Consider the following 17,931-nt stretch of genomic DNA (forward strand, 5'->3'; position numbering starts at 1 on the left):
AAGATTTATTAGAAAAACACCATAAATGTTGGACAGAAAAAGTGGTTTCTTATGAATGTAAAATAAACTGCATACAACCAACCTAAGACCACAACGGTATGTTTAGTCATGTGTAATAAAGTACATTCTGACATTCCAGCCTTTTATTTTACAACAGCACCTAGGGCTTGATCACGAGGCTAGAGGTCCAAAACCCACCAGCCTCGCTGTAGTTGTCAGACCATTGTAGCTTTGGCAGTTCGACTGATGCATTATGAGGTTGATGGACAGGCCTGCCAACCTCCCCCTGTCCCCACCATGATCTCAGATCCTGACGGCGGTGCAGGTTGTAACCAGCCAGGGCAGTGCTGACCTCAGCAAAGCCCTGCTGAGTACAACCTTGTTCTCCGCCAGACTTTTCATGCCAGTTCAACTGCCATGAAAAGATTGTTGGAGAACAAGAGCAGGAGACCCCTTGCCCAACACCCACAAAATGGGCACTGTCTGCTGTGCAGACAGTGTGCATTTCAAGGGCGCTACAGCACGTTTCCCACTGGCCTGACTGGTAAAAACCTTGGTTTCTCCTAGTCAGCCTAGTGGGAAAGTTGTAATGGGGTCAGCGGAGAGGTCGCCAGCACCGTTGGGAGTTTGGCAGACAGGTGTTTCAGTCCGCCAAACTCCTAATCAGCCCCTTAGTGTGATAAGTTTCATAGTGCTAATTTATGACAGTGCCCCTACTCTTACAAACTTAAATAACCATCCATGATTAAGCCATTATGCAAGGCTCCTGTGTCAGCATTAACCAAATCTCTCCCTCCAGCATGCTTGAAGAAAAACGCCAGTATTCTAGTAGGACAGCCATTTCTTCCATTGGTGGTACTAGAAATTGCCTCACTTATGTGCAGTACACCCTAAACCCTCTGATACTCAGTCACAGATCAACCTTTCCCTTCTCCAAATTATTTATAGGAGATTCTCATACAAACTAGTAATGCCTCCTAGCTCTTATAGGTCAACTGCCCCTACTTAACTGTGGGAGGCTTCCCTGGACAGCAGCATGGAGGACTCAAGGAGTGGCACCACCTCTGATGGCTTACCTTTATGTACACTGTTAGGGGCAGGGCTGAAACCACCATCATTCAGATCTTTTTCGTGAGCTGCAGGTAATGGTCTAGTCAGCAGCAGAAGTCCGAATTGTAGGATACCCTTCGCTGTGACTCTCATATAAGTATGTGTGACTGCTGCCCACCCTCCTCAGACCAGAGCGCAGAGGGTCAGGTGTGAGCACTAGTAACAACCACTTGTAAAGCCAATAGGCGTGGCGTTGGCTCCAAACCCATACAGCTTTCTCAGTGCTTGTTTTGTCATGGTTTTTTGCAAAACCTTAATTCAGGCTCGCTCCACTGCAAGCTAACAAAATGTGGCTGATGGTAGGCAGATTATTGTTGACCACAAGTAGAAACTGTACTGTGTACATTTGGGTACTTTCTGTTTCTCTACAGTAGTATTCATGGGGGAATTTCAACAAGAACAACTTAAGTACTTTAAGAAGGTGGTGGATAAAAAAAAGTGAAACATGGTTTTAATATAAATGTGAGGTGGAGAGGGGCTAGTAGGAATGTAGCCCAGTTGGAAAATATGCAAATGTAATTTATGTCCTATCATGGGTCTGTAGTGGCATCTCATACTATTGATCATGCTAAGTCTTTTTCTTCCGATTCTTCTTGTGACACCAGGCGGTTTGGGGAATTTTTTCACTGAGTGTTACGCGTCTCAGGATCAGTGGAGGGCATTCTAATGCAGGGGGCAAGGTAGAGTGGAGACACAGAGCCTGGGTAGTACAAGGGAGTGGCTGTGATGAAGCTGCGCATAGAGCAGGTATGAAGAAGTAATAAGGGAATCCATTGAAGAGAGCACTTAGTAGATCCATTTGCTAAAGATAAGAATGTTGAAAAGTGTCTGGGTTGCATAGAAGAGATAGGTGTGGTCCTTGAGCATCCTAAGTGGGCTGGAGAGGGCAGTTCTTGAGCTGTGGGTGACAAGGAAGGACAGCATCCTTTGGCTATTGAATAGACTTGCAGTTCCTGACTGTTGGAAAGGGAGGTTGGATGTTAGATGGGAAGGGGGATGGGAAAAACATTGTTGAGGGTTGTGGTTGTGAAAGAGAAGTCGATTTGTTCAGTTTTCACAGAGTTGAACATGGGGAAGAAGCTGGCCATCCAGTGCTGCATGACTGTAAGGCAGTCAGTGATTATTACCTGGTGGTGGGTAATATATAATGGGCTGCAGAAAATCACTTAGACTGGCTGGCAAACAAGCAACTTTGTTATTATGGCAACAAGAGATGTATCTAATGTGAGAGGAGTAGTGTGGCAAAGAAGCAAGCCTTGAAGACTCCTAAAGTAAAGGTAAAGAGGATTTGTGGGGAGCTGAAGATACAGCAGGTGATTGGAGAAGTGCCAATCAGAGAGGTAGGAGATGAGCCTGGTGAGAGCTGTGCAAGTGAATCCCAAAGCGGGTAGGTTGGATTGATGACAGTAAAAAGTGGTCAACCATGAAAAAGGTAAGGCTGCTGAGAGGTTGGGGAGCTTGACAGTGGAGGTTATATCATTGTGGTAGGCTGAGGTGATGATGTCCCAAACTGGAGTGATAGGAGTCTTCGTTGAGTGAAGCTGGCTTTTGGGGGGATTTGAAGAGGTTGTGGGTGGACAGTTAAGGGCCACCACTTACAATAAGTGAGGCAAGGTGACATCCTTAATGGGTTCACAAAATAATAGTAAATAGTCGGAAATCGTTATATTTATGTGGAGAGCTCCTGAGGTCATAGCATTTTGTATGGAGCATGGAAAATCCTCTCCCTGCTCCTGGAAGAGAAGAAGATTCCTCTTTTGAACACTAGACATTCTATGTTTTTTAAGACAGGGCAAAGAGACAGTCTGTAGTTAGTAAAGTTAGCAAGGTGGATACTGAGTAGGGTTGGGATAGCCTGAGCTCCTTCTGCTGAGAATGACTATGACTGTTTTTTAAGAAGGGGATATGTGAAGATAAAAAGTCATCACTACATTACCTAATTAGTTGATATGATGATTATATTCACAGAAAGGAAAATTGGATAGACCATTTGTGGGGTGAAGATGTTAGTGAAGTAAGGGTGAAATGTGCTGTGTTGAGGATGTTGTATAACCTGGATAAGGAGGAAAGGTAGACAGACCACTTGGGCGTGTGGTTGGAACAAGTAGCAAGGAGACTGATGGGACGACAGGATAGTGCTAAGATTGGAGAGGATGAGTGATTTTTCCAAAGAATGGGGGCAGGAAAGATTTTTTGTTTTGGCATACACTGTGGGGATGGGTGAGTAAGGCTGAGATGGCATTGTATCATCCAGAGAACACACTTTAACAGAGAAACCAAAACGAATCTCCTAGTCTCCATTCCAGAGTGAATTCAGGGAACCAATGAATGCAGCACATGTGAAATTGTCAGCCAATGACCGAGAAGCGGCCACTGGTGATAGCCACTCAGTGCACATTTGTTTACATTATTCACTAAACTGTGCTTATTATCATTGTTGATATTGTTAATTGGCATTTATATAAAATATAACACACAATCTGCCACAGGTATGGACTCTAAGTACATTCGGAAGATAAGGGATGACTTAGAACGGTTCCATTGTTTCCACAGAAAACCGGAGCCTGGGTAATTTTGTAGAGATGTGCTGTCAGTAAAAGTGAAGGAAAAAGCCTCCTTGTATCCCACTACCTCACCAGTGAGCATGCGATCCCACCGCTAAAGCCACACACTGTACCTTTCTTTCCATTACAGAATGAACAGTGAACATTTCTGGATCACAACATTGCTCATTCATTCCCATTACTCAATAAACGAACATTTGCGTTTTTCCATTACTAAATAAACAAGACTGTGCACATTTCTCTGTATTACAGGTCAAAGGCAGTGCATATCCCTTATCATAACTGAACAAAACACGGTGTATTAAATTCCAATAGTTTCGCAAAAAAATCCACATTCATTTTGATTACTGCATAAGCAGTGTACATCCATGCTACTCCTGAAGCAAAACTATGCACATTCCTTTCCATTACTGAATAGAGCAGTATGTGCTCCTTTAGATTGTTGAATAAAACAACGGCCATTACTGAATAAAAGCGTTCACATTGCCCTTCTGTAATGGGATTAAACCGGTGCACTCAATCTTCTTTTCCTCTACTGAAACAGATAATGCACATTCTTTTCATTACTTTATAAACAGTGGACATCCTTTCAGCTTCTGTAACTAAACATTGCTCATTCTTTTCCATTACTGAGCAAAACTGTGCATGCTCCTTTTCATTACTTAATAATACACTGAACAATCTCTTTGATTATTTAATAGAACAGTGCAAGTTCTTTTTCAATAATAAGTTAAATAGTTCAGTGCTTCACAAACATTTTCGAACTAGGACCCGTTTTTTTGTATAACACATCTTGAGACTCATCTAGCTTTAATGGGGATGAGGTGGCGATTTTTTAAATGTAACTAAAACATTGTGTTGTAGTAGTCAACACGTTTACAATCTAAATCGCTACAAAAGTCTTTGAGACATACAGTTTTACTGATAAAACTATATTGCACACAAATGTGTGGAAATTGATTTTTAGTGAGTATCATGTGTGCTTAACCAAGTAAAAGTGTCTTGATTTGTTTTGATCCTCTTAAAATCTTTGTTTCAATCACACTTCAGAATTACAAAAAAAGTGCTTCACTTTTGCTTTCAAGCGGCTGAATGTGTACAGTTCAATTTTAAGTATTTACATTTGTTTTGTGTTAAAAAATGACATCATACAGCCTTTCCTCTCACACTCGCTGTACCCCAGTAAGATTGTTATATAATTCACTTTACTTTCTCAGATTGCAAAGTGAGAGAAGTTTGTAAACACCAATCCTATATGTAAAAAAAAATAAGCAGCAATTTGTCAGAAGATATAGGCCTATTTTTAAGAAAAGGTGGCGCATAAGCTATGATGCACCACTTTTTCTGCGCCCCCCTACCAGCACCTAACGACACCATAGTTGCACCGTATTTAAGATACCACGCACCATGGCAGTACAATAGTGGGAATATTTTACGCTATTGTGGCACTTTGCTACACTAGCGTAAAAAATATTGACACTACTATAGCAAAGATCAAGGAAGCACATAGGGGCGTCATTTTAAACACCTGATCTGAGCAGGCATTAAAAATTATGCCAACATGGTGCAGTGAAATCTTATAAATTTCACTGCGCCATTTTTGCAGGCCTCCTAGCACCGCAAGGCCCCCTTGGATATATTATGCCTGGTGCAGGTATAATGTGGCACAAGGATTTACAAAGTAGGGCAATGCATGTATTGTGCCACTTTGTAAATATAGCGCAGCTGAAAAGCCACTTTAGCACAGTTTTAGCATCAAAAAAGTGACGCTATGGTGGTTCTAAGGTGGCGATGGGGGATCTTACATATGCCCCATTGCAGTGGTAGTCAACCTGTGGTCCGCGGACTCTAGGGTCCATGACATATTCCCATTGGGTCTGCAGTCCTGGGCCGGGAGAAAGGCACTTCTCCAGCTGGGGCCTTTGACAAACAAGTGCATCTTTTTAGATTTATTAGTTCCTTTATGCAACAGTTTTAAAAGCACTGCAAGTTCCTTGTACATCCATCAACTTTCGGGCAAACATAAAACCTTTAGGATAACTATAGTGATTAATGTACCTGCTTGAGAGAGATGGGAGTTTTGTCTAGTGGCAGTTTTGACTCAAAGGTGGTATAGATGGTTAATACGACTGCTTCAAAGAACATGTATCATGCAAAGAACAGTATTTTATGTGCATAGCACAGCTGGTTTCTGCTTTTGTCACAGAGATTCTTTTGTTACTGTGCAGTCCATAGGTTACAATCTTAATCTAATCGGGACTGATCTCACCTAGTGAACAACAGCTCCTTACAATGCTTCCTTTTCTGTATCTGCTCCTCTTAAGTCTTGGCTGGTCTCCATCTTTGTGATTCTTAGTATGGTCTGGGTATTGCAGTTCAACAGGCACGAACAGGAGTCATACTATGAAGTGGAAGAGGGCAGGTGTCTAACGCCCTTGGCTTCATTTTTCATTATAGTATGCCTCTAAGACTGGTATCGCGTGGTCTGTGGTAATAGATGGAAAGAGGATCTTATTGGCAAGGGAAAAGAATACATTGAAGCAGCATTGAGGAATGCAATGTGTGCCACGCATCATGGCCTCCAACTGGGTTTGCAGAGTCAAGGACGACATACACACCAGTATAACTAGTAGGAAGTAGCCATGGGACGTTTACTTAAGCATGCAGAGACGGCGCAGAGTTCACTCACAGGCTAACAGCGGACAAAGAGGCACAGATGGAGAGTTACAGCCGCCCTGCACTATACCCATACTTACTGCCCCCACACCAGAAGAGTGTCATGATAATTTACAAGTACACAAATCCTACTTTGTCCATTCACCACTCGATGCAGGACAAGGCAGAGAGTTACGGTATGTGGCTGTGAACACCCTCTAGGCCAGCCAATGCTTGATGCTGGCTCAGACAGAATGGTGGTCATTCCTGGCAAATTTAGCATCCTTTTGGTGATTATGGCCTTGTCTGGTACATATTTGGCTATCCTTGATATGTTGAGTATTCTTGGCATTATTGGGCCCAACCATGCATAATGCTGATTCTGGTATAACAATGGTTCCTCTTGGCTTATTGTGGGCATCCCTGGCATGCTGATCGCAACCGCTGTAGCATAATTCTCTATACCCTTTGCATATTGTTCACACCATTGGTGTAGTCATGCCCCCAATTTAATGCTGGCCTTCAGTAGCGTACTCTGGACATATCTGGCATTTTGAGGCTCTACAAGGCTTAATGAAAACCATGGCATAATTGCCACAATTGCAGCATCATATCAGAAACCCTTAATATGGGCATCTAATTGATGGTGGGGGCACATGCTTTGTGCTGATCTCAAGATATATGTCCCACAACTCTAAGCATCTTATCAATGTGGTTAAACAACTAGATTTTAGGATGCATAAAGATCTTGTGCTCATGGTACTGGTGTCTAACGTGGTATAGACAGGATTATTCTAGCTCAGGACATTGTTTTAACTTTTCTTGTAATTTTTGTTTCCACATAGGTTACAGGTGGTTCTGACTCTTGTGGAACCAAAGCAGGGCTACATAGATGAACCTTTTCTGGTGTTACCACTTTACCTGTTAGACAGCCTGTATAGAGAGCAAAATCTGCCTGCATGTTGTTCCACCTCCTTAAATAGCAGCAAATCGCCCTGGTGCTTCGGACCCTCCACAGACTACTAATTAGACAGTGATCTACGATTATCAACAATTAGATCAAGCTTTTACAACACCACACTACTACTATCTGAAGTCAAGCCTGTCAAGACCCTGGGGATGTATTCTGAGGTGAAAAGACTGGGTAAGGAAAGGAACTGGAATATAGCAGTTACATTTTAAAGAATGATATACCTTGCGAAATTGCATGCCCATAGCTAACAGTTATGCCTATGGCTTCTTAATAGGTTTTAAATCATCTGTATTGAACACCCAACATCTCTGGGAAGGGTGAGGCATCTTTAATGCACAATGAAAGGACTGAAATATTTCATGAGCGTCCCTTTAGCACTTATGGGTTTGTAACAAATATATATGAAGATTGTACTCGTAATGGGACAATTTACTCTATTTTTGCATATTTCATGTGGAGAGAATCCTGCTCTCAGACCCCTTGGTGATATTACTGGTCATTTGTTCATTGAAATTTGTGGTAGGCTCCTAAAACCCACAACTTCCAATATTCACCAACCTCTAGTCTTTGAGATAGCCGTTATGCCCACCCGTTCAAAGGACACCTGTAACAAGTGGTATAATTTCCCGCCCATGGGAACACAACCTGAATCCATCACTGCTAGTATGACAAGTCTTTCACCTTCATTTCCAATCTTTTGGAAGTTCGAGTCTCTGGATGTGTCATACTGATTGTGTGGTACAAACAGTTACAGAGTAGCCCCTATGCCCATGTTGCTAGGGATGTGTCATTTGACTGTTTCTCTTTTAAACACCAATCTCAAGTTTCTCTGATTGAGAAGCTGGAAGAATTTAATATGTCAAATGTATTGATCCACGAGCTCCTCATATTGATTTGCGATTTCGATACGTTTTGAGGGATTGACCAATATTGTTGTAACACTACTGTTTTGTACAGGAAGCGTTTTCGAGTAGATCTGCAGTACTCTTAGTGCATCACATTTCTTTGTCACCTTTGTGTGCTATTTTTCTGGGACTGATTTGTAATGAGAGTTGCCACTAGATTGGGTGTGACACATAAACACAGACTGAAGGCATGTTAATGGTAGCGAATATCACATCACTTAGTGTGGAGTCTTTATATTGCGTGTAAAATATCACAAGACGAAGATATCACATCCACTGCTGTTGTATTCTAGCAAGTGCGGTGTTAAGAATATAAAAAGAACACTTACCTATACATACTTACCTTGTTGATACTGCGATAGGCAGTATAGTGGATGCAATATTTGTGTAAGTTGATATTGTTGACGTTGATATAGTGATATGCAACCCATGTTGCACACTTTGGCCCTGGATGACATCACAGGTTCACCCGCTCTTAACACCTCAGCAGCTTCCTGTCTGTAATTCAAAGCCATGGAGAAAGGCAAGCAGTGAGATCGACCAAAAGTACTGAAGGCTTTCTAAAGCCCTGTTTATTTTCTGTTCTTACTGCTGCCTTCGGCTGACACCTGAGTGGCCAGGGCAGTGCCCAGGGTACCAAGGGGCAAAGCTGGCTTCCCCTAATTGACGTCCACGATGGTGCATGAACAATTAGGACTACTCGGCATGAATTTGTGAAATTCAGACGTGTGTTTGGGCTTGGGTAAAGCGTCTGCAGCGTATGTAAGATGAATGCTAAACATAGTGGTCGCTTTGTATAAATGATGATCAGCCTGTTGGCTGATGGTTCTCCTTAGGCCTCTGTTTTCTTACGTGATGGGTTTCATTAACCAGCCATGTCTGTGAGCATTTCTCCAGCTCCATGCCTCCAGTCTGGACATGCTTCCTTCATTTTAGATAATAGAGGAGCTCCTCCTCGTAGTTTCACTTCACTGTACTTTGTTGGTTCTGTAAAATGTTCTATCAGGACTTCTGAGGCCTATTTGCTCTATAGATTAATCTGTTCTACCAAGTATTTTGGGTTAGATGGAAGGGGTTGCTGAAAAGGTGGTATGGCCTAACCAGTATAGCGTGGAAAATCTCCAACCTACTCTATAGGTGTGGCTCATATTCTTAAGAGTATAGTGTAATACATGTGACATACAATCGTATGCTTGACAACTTGGGGATCACTTGGTTCATCCATTGGAATAAAATAGCTTTTTAGGCCTTGGGACCCCAATTGTTAAATACAATATCTGCCATGTTACTTTATTTCATGTGACAAAAGGGAGTTCCGGTGACATTGTTTGCCCATTTTTTGCTTTTACAATGCTCAGTGCTAGCAGGCTTTGGCCCACTTACAGTACTCGACCTACCTACTTTCTAAAGCTTTCTCTTCTTAGGATATGTTTATTTTTTCTCTCATGCTCGCCCCCTTTTGATGGACATTTGACTCAGGGTCCAATTAGAGCCTCTGCTGTCAATACGGAGGCTCCACCGTTGTGGCGGAGATCCACACTTGTGACACAAAGTCTGCAATGAGAAACTGCAGTGCGGAGATTCTGCCACACGTGTAGACACTCCACCACAACTGTGGAGCTTCCCCTCCACCACGACTGTGGAGGCTCTGTGAAGCGGTCCCTCACACTCTAAGCCTAGGGGTATAATGGCATTCCAGGACACAGCCACCTCTTCTAGCTTTCCAAGATTCTGTTGAGTTGATGCAATGCATCTTGTGTTAGCATATTGTCTGTGAATATCTCCACTGATATCCAGTTTGGGATTGTTCGTCTATGTCTTGTGGAATATCTTTGGTGGGCCAGAAGGCCAGGACCTAGTAGGAGCTGATGACTTTATTTAAATCTGAGACAAAAGGGAGGGATTACAGTTCAGTGTATTCAAACTGTGAGGCTGAACAGTGAATCGCATAGTGTTGGAAAGTTGATCAATGAAACAAAACGGTATCTTGAATATTAGGCAGGTCATAGTTTTGGCAACCCTTGCTGTTCCATTTTACCGTTTTCTTTCAAAGAGTAAGACGGCGTTTAAGTTTATTTTGGTTATAACCAATGTACCCAATCTTGAACTTTTAATCCACACGTGGGATTGCCCAAAGTCATTTTTAAAAAGGGTTAGTTTGAGCTGCTGTTTTCTATTTTAAGTGTCTTAACATCATGCTCGCTTCCGACGTACTGTACTGTAGCTGGCTATTTCATCACCTAAACCATCCTGTCCTCAGTGGATAACGTCCATGGAAACTCACAGAATCCTGGTGAATACCTGGTGTACTGTTATCTCACGGTCTTCCTCTGGTTCATTTCGGAGGTCATGCAAAGCAGAACTGTCTCCTGTGCCCTTGGGGAAAGCCGTTTGTGCAGAAACACCATACTTAAAATGATAGTTACACAAATGGGACACCCATGCAAAGACTAAGAGAGCATTTCAATGGTTTCCTGGTATCCGAACCCACAAGAGATTAATCCAGTTGTGTCTCAGGAGTTCCTTCCAGGAGGAAACCTACAAAAGATTATCCATGAAATCTTTAAATGCTGACATCGACAGGAGTTAAATCTGAGAGGCCCTCCTCACAATGTTTTTCTTAACAAAGAGATACAGAGCTGGAATCCCCCAGAGGCTCTGGATTCCTAATTTTAATTGAGACACATTGGAGTTAACCTCAAAAAACTGCCTCTGCTTTTCTTGTTATGACTCTGCTCACCTTTAGACATGAGTTAACCCCTAGAATAGCCAATATTTCTCTTCTCACAACTCAGAGTTTTATCTCCTAGAGACCACCTCTAAGAGACACTTCTTGATTTTTCATTGAGAACACGTAGGTAGACTTGGTATTCAGCATTCCGGTTTTCAGCAATGTCAGCTCTCGACTGCTAAGAATTTTTTTTGCCTCAGACTGTATTTTTAATTTATTTTTACAAGTTAGGCACTGTACAAAAACGTGCTTTCTTGGATAACACATTGGAGTTAATTCCTGAAAGCTGTTGCTGGTTAGCTTTTATGTGGAACCCGCAGACGCAAGAACAGTGAATGCCAAAGGCTCTTGTGGTCCATTTCTCAAGGGGACACACAAGAGTTAGGGTCTAGAAACCTGAGTGCTTCCCTTCACGTGTCAAAAGATATCATAAAAACTGACTCCCAGTGCATTTCTGTGGTTCTCTTTACAAAAAACTTACATGAGTTCTACCAAAGTGTACCACTGACTCCGCTTGCAGAGAAATCCTTGAGAGCTAACTCCTTCAGGGTCTACATATTTATTTTTGTGGAGGGGGCAGGCTACCTGTCTTTTAGAGACTCAGTGGTTCTCTTTGCACGGACTCAGAAATTGATCCCTAGGTGGTCACAAAAGCTCTCTTATTAGGGAATCACAGAAATCAACTCTTATATGGTCTCAATGGTTCTCTCTCTGGGTGTGCACAGAATAGACTCCTATGGGGTCTCAATCCCTCTCTCCCTCTCCTTTGGGGCACATAGAAACAAGCATCTATGGAGTCATAATAGTTCTCTCCATAGGAGGAAGGGAGCTTATTTCTTTAGTAGCTTGGTGGGTTTCTTGGCTGGCATACATGTGTTACCTCATAGAGTTTTTCACTTGGTATTGACTTGGGGAACCATGGCATTTGGCTTCTAATGACCAGTTCTGAAATGAAGGGGTTTCCAGCCAGGCCCTGTATCTGGCAGCTATTACTGAGCTGCATCAGGGATCTATCTAGCTGCAGTGAAATATGCTTAATTGGTCCCGGTGTAATTTGCAAACACCGGGCCACAATTCAGCAAGTCCCTCTCATTGTCTGCCTTCTGTTCAGAGCAGCAGTGTGCAGGTGGTAAAGGGGCCTTTTTATTACCTTTGCCAACTGGGTCCTAAACAAAAAGGCAAATTTAAAGGGCCATCAGCCATCCTTTTTTTCTAGTATGGTGCTGGCTGGGGGCTGTCTGCTGCCTAATACCTAGATCCCAGTGCAATGAGGGAACAAAGACACACAGCTTGTTGTCACTTCACAAGTACCCAAGAGAAACTACAATTTGGGGGCAGGTTTTTGACTTTGTGCAATCCCTATATGTAAGAGATAAGCATGCACTGTAGGATTGTGAAATGTATCAGCATGTATGAATATTTACACGAATACCAATTTAAATAGCGTTTGCTATATCTTTATTTAATACTTTTATAGCCCTACGCATCCTACTGTAATGTGTCAGAGTGCTTTACATCACACGTCCAGATGTGACATTGACAACAAATCAAAAAAGTGTATAAATTATGTTGAGGGTGTTACATAAGACAAAGAGGATTTCAAGGTGTTGGAGTCACACTTTGCCTTTACTGGTAGGGATTATATACTAAAATTGCATAGCAGGGAGAAACACAAAGTCAGAATTTAAAATGGAATACAGTGCTTAGGGTTGTCTGTACTAATAAGATGTATTAGTACCCAAAGATACCCTTTCTTTTAGCAGCCTTGTAATAACAGACTGAGAAAAACTATAAGCTCCTAAACCTATGTCCTGCAGTTTGCGTCCATGACCATGAGACCAGTTCATACCTCACTGTGCTATATTAGGATTGCCATTTAGAACTGCAAGTAATCTACCATCATCATTATTATTCCATAAGATGTGCTGGGCAAACAAAGCTCTCTGCAGAAGATGCCTTAAACCATTAAGATATGTTATAATGCAACCTTTGCGACCAATCAAGTCAGAAGTGATTTATTGTCACGTTTCTCCTGGGTGGCAATATCTTTATGGCAGACTTTAAAAAAAAATATTTGTAGAAGTTTATCATCAGGCTGCTTTTCATAACTCTGCCCCTTGTGACTTCACCCCATTTTAGTTGCTGCAACTTAACCCTCAATTTTAGGGGTCTAATTCCAGCACCTCCAATGACTCTAATGGTTCTCTGCTGCTGGAGGCCTAGAAATTTCTCTTAGAGGTTCTTAATAGTCCTCTTGATTTCCAGATGGCCTCAATGCATCTCTCTTTAGGGGATCACGCATTGAGTCCTAAGGTGTCTCAATTTTTATCTCTCATAGAGGGGCACTCACCAGTCGTCTTAAAGGTTCTTTTCTTTTCTTTGAGATGATATGGTGTTTAGTCCATGGGTGTCCATATTTTTATTTTCTTAGAGGGACCCAGGAGAGTTACCTCCTAGAGACTTCCACTGATTCCCTTTCTGAGGGACGGAGATGCATGTGTTTTCTCAGCAGTGTCTCCCTGGGTCTGTCCTTAGGGGTGTCATGGGATATTTCACCTATATTGTTTTAATGTTTCTCCTTTTGAGGGGCAGCAAGAGGTGACTCCTAAGGGATCCCCCTCCTTCTCCTGGTCAAGGGCCTACATAAGTGAATACCAGTAGGTCTGTGCTCTCTTCTGCACGAGCGAGCAAGGGCGGTAGGCGCCTTTCACATAAGTAGGTCACTGTGTGTTGCAGCGAGCTAGGGAGGTGTATGTCAGTGAGCTCGAGAGGTGTGAGGTGGGGGCGGGAGGTGAGAAGAGCCTGGGACTAGAAATGAAAATCTGTGTTCTTAACGCTGTCTTTCTGCTTTTGTAGTCATCGAGGAAGACGGGATGGAGGATGGAATGGAAACGCTTTCAGACAAAGACCCTCCCGTTTAAGTCCCCAGAGAGAGCGTGATGAAAAGGTACTACATGGCGGACACTCCCTGCTGCCTAAGCATGCGGAAAGTCCTCTTTACAGTTCTCCTCTCAGGTCGGGGATCCACCGGGTTCAGGTCAGGGGCAGCCTGTAAAACCCTTGGCAGGAGGAACTTGAAGGCGACCAGAGAGGCGTGGGAGGTGAATTTTTTGGTGGTGGGGCATTCAACGAAAGCCCCTGTGTTTATTTGTGGGATGCATGGGTGTAGCTATCAGTGGTGAAGAAGGTGCAGTGGCAATGGAGCCCAAGTGTGTGAGACCATGAGAGAAACCATTTTCATAGATTGTTTTAGGCTCCCTGCAAACCTTACTAGGCCAAAAGTGAGATGCTGGTATGTCAAAGACCCCTCATTCACAGGTGCAATTATCAATAGTGCAGCAGGTGCAGTGACACCATCGCTTAGGGGTGTGATGGACCCACTCCACCGAGGGACCTTAGGGTGGGGTCACCTTGTGTTCATTAGGGTTCATGGACTGTCGCTACCCACAGCCCTTTATCACATTTTGCAGGTTGTGGATATCAAGTTTGTGTTAAGTCACTGACCTGTTCACCAGCGGCATGTGTCCTCTTTCAGGTGTTGGAGAGTGAAGCGATGTGGAAGAAAGAGAAGAGAGGTCATGAAGCAAGTCTTAAAAGGAGGAAAAAAATACAATGACTGAAAGCAGATGAGCTGCTGGCTCGGAGGTCACCTGTCTGCAGTGATGAATGCTTCCTGTCGTCCTCTCCTGGTGGCGGTGTGCAATCCTAGACGGGCCCGGACTGGTGAATAATGCAGCAGGCACAGCGGCTTCCGAGCTGGGGAGAGCCCCCCCTCTGGCCTGTGTCTGCTCCAGGCAGCTGCGGGATCCTGTTTACCTCTCGTCATCCTTCCAACCATGCGTCCTGTGCACCCTGGATGTGAAACGTACCCTTCACTTTCTGTGTTTATTGTACTTGGATGTTTCCGTTCACATCTTGCAATGGCGTGAACATAAATCCTTTTTTGATATGTCTGTATATATTTATATGTATATAAGGAAAGAACAGTATAGAGAGCGCCGTTTTTATTTTTTGGATGATGTTTTAGGCCTGGGTCTTTTGGCCAGGCCGTGTAGAATGGGGGGCTGAGTTTGTCCACGGCCCCCGCACGCAAGCAATACCTGTCTCTGGATTGTGGCAGTTTATCTTCTGAGTAACACGTAAAAGTAAGAGTGCCAAATACCTGGGAGTGCCAAAGGCACCAGATTGTGCCCATTTTAATGAAATGCTCTTCCCCCGGGCCCTTCCCTTTCTTCCAGTGATTTACTTTCCTTGTTATGTCACACCCTCTCTTTCCTGATTTCATCTGTCATCCTTCCTCCTGTAACTCTTTCCGCCACTCTTCCTCTTCTCCACAACATCCTCTTCTAGTTCAGCTTTTCTTAAACTTCTAATTGTCTTTTCCCTATTCACCTCTTGCCGCTTCAGAAATTTCCACCTCCTTTAATTTTCTCTTCCAGATTCTATTGCTTCTTTCATACTGCCTTCGTACAAGTCTTCTCTTTTTACCTCTAACTCGGCCTTCTCTTCGAACATTCCCGTTGCTCCATCACTTCTTACTCCAGCTCCTCTGATTTGCCCTTTCTTTCACCCTCTGTTGACTCTATCCATCTCTCTTTTGTCGGTTTCTTCCACCCAACCCCCTTTTCCACCTTATTTTACTTTTAATACCCTTCTTTTTTCCCCACCTCCCTACTTTCCCACCAAACTAACATCTGTTGCCCACCCAGTTCTGCCTTGCCTTTGCTGTTATTTTTTTAAATATATTTTCTGCCTCCCTCTAACTTATGCACCATTTTGTTCCCCTTTAAATAATGTAGATGAAAGAAGGCATAATGGCAAGTTTTTTCCTGTTTACAACACTCAAGCAGGTCTTTAGTGCTGCTAAAGACAGCTATGCGGAAAGTCTGATAATTTTGCTTCAAAGAAGGAAAACAGATTCTTGTCTTTTTATCCCCCATAATAACGTTTAAGAAAATTCCTATGGCTCCTATTACTGTTTTTCTATTGCAAACCTGGCAGCCACAGTTGACATGCACTGGAATCAGGCATTCAAAGCTGGATTGAAGGGGGTATTTGCCATAGAGTTGCAATTTGCACTGAAAAAACCCTAATATATCAACTGAGCATCCTCCTTCAAGTCATAATGCGTGGTCCCATTTTCTCTTTATCAATCTGCGCCTGCACAGATCACCTACCAACTCCTAATATAACTCATATAGAAACAACTCCAGGTTAACCAAACCTTCCATGGCATCCCTTTTCTTAAGGAAACCAATTTCAAAGGGTTGAGCCTCACCTCAAAAATCAAGTCTTCCAATTCTTTGATTAGTTTGGAGGCCCATCTTTGAACTTTTCCAAATTCATTGGTATCCTCTTTATGTACGGTGCTCAAAACTGAAGATGCTAAATGGCTGATGTGTGCCATGTACAGTGGTAAATTGACTTCTCTAGCCCTATCGTTAATACCCATTTTAATGCAGTTTAATTCTCGCCTTGGTTTGCAAGTTGCAGGATGAGATTGTGCGCTTCGTGTATTGCTTGTTGTGAGCACTCCAGGTCCTTTTCTTGGCTGTACTGTTAAGTATCATCCCATTTACTTTGTGCTTGCATGTCGACTATTGTGACCTGAATGCATTACTGTGCGCTTACTTCCTACATACAACCTAACCTGACCTGCATATTTTCAATGGAGCCCGTACTCCATGGAATTTATTACCGTGCCTAATTTACTATCATCAGCTTTGATGGAAGCAATGAGCTTCGCGTTCATCTTTACGAAATGTATGAATATTTTGGAAATAATTTACCTGTTACTGAAAATGGTAAAATTACACTTCACACCACCCAGACTTTTGCGATTTATTTCGGTTCTGTTTGCCCCGATTTCCAACGTGTTCCTCACATCTTTGCCTCATTGATCACTAACCCTATTTGATATGGTTTTAAACTTTTTAAAGTCCATGAATACAGAGTTCACCTCAGTTCCCCTATCCACATTTTTTTCTTTGCAGCATGAAAAACTCATTCCTTTTGTTTGCCAAGTCTTACTGCACCAAAGCCCTAGCTTGTTCAAAGTAATTATCTTTTATTTGTCCTGGTGCTATTCAGTAGGTTACTTAATTTTACACTGCATAAACTTTCCTAAACAACATAATGGTCTGCAATTGCCGTTTTATGTCATTTCTGTTACATATCAGCAAAACGTCTTCCTGGTACCAATCAAAAGGTACTACTAGTAATTTGTCTGATAATTTGGCTGTACCATCCGAAAATACAATAACTGTACAGATCTGATCGTAACTTCATAAATTGCTTCGTTTCACTTCCTTTCCGCCCAGTCCTCTCTGTATTCCATTCCACTTTTCTCACGCCCTCCCTTTCTGTCCTGGATTACTTCCATTTACACCTCTCTCTGCATTCTGTTTGCTTCACCTTCACAGATAGTCCTTTGTCGCTTTCCTTCTATCCCCTAATTTCTCTGTACAGCACGGCCGCTCCCTCCTTGCATGCCATTTGCCGCTCAGTCACTGGTGTGTGAGGAAAGCTTTTTGCTGCTTGTTTAACACTTTTAACTCCAAGCATCCAGAGAGTGATTTCTAATCTTAATATTGTGTATTGTGACACATCCTCTCTCATTACACAGGGCTATTGCATTTCTGAAATGTATATTAATAAAACGTAAGCACTTCCGGTGGTCTGTTTCTTTCTTTGTCTTTTTTTGCTCAAGCATCTTTTGAAACATGATAATCTTCACATCTAAAACCCGAGGACTTGGTTGATAATTCACTAATTTATGTTAACGCCCACAAATACATGCATTTACATCTGCCAGGAATTCACTAAAGGATTTCTGAGTTTAAGGTGAAGTGTGTGGAAGGAAACAATATTCGTCGCAATGATCATGTCAACAGTGAAGCAAGACAGGAGCTGTTTATTGATTCCAGTGATGCATGTAACCACTCACAAGTCTATTCCCAGTCTGAATGCCATTGTTCGTCCTGCCACCCACTT

At 42.6% G+C, this 17,931-nt stretch overlaps 1 protein-coding gene across 3 annotated transcripts in view; it reads left to right on the forward strand.

Moving 5' to 3' along the window:
• Positions 1-17,613, forward strand: part of CAMK2N1 (calcium/calmodulin dependent protein kinase II inhibitor 1) — a 114,766-nt gene extending 97,153 nt beyond the window's left edge. For all 3 annotated transcript variants that reach the window (XM_069240280.1, XM_069240279.1, XM_069240281.1), the window contains exons 3-4: positions 13,795-13,885; positions 14,474-17,613. In XM_069240280.1, the coding sequence (XP_069096381.1) occupies positions 13,795-13,859 (65 nt within the window). In that variant the 3' untranslated portion in view covers positions 13,860-13,885; positions 14,474-17,613. The remainder of the gene's footprint in view (positions 1-13,794; positions 13,886-14,473) is intronic.
• The last annotated feature ends 318 nt before the right edge of the window (positions 17,614-17,931 follow it).

This window comes from Pleurodeles waltl, chromosome 6, assembly GCF_031143425.1.
Source record: "Pleurodeles waltl isolate 20211129_DDA chromosome 6, aPleWal1.hap1.20221129, whole genome shotgun sequence".
In the NCBI taxonomy this organism is placed as follows: Eukaryota; Metazoa; Chordata; class Amphibia; order Caudata; family Salamandridae; genus Pleurodeles; species Pleurodeles waltl.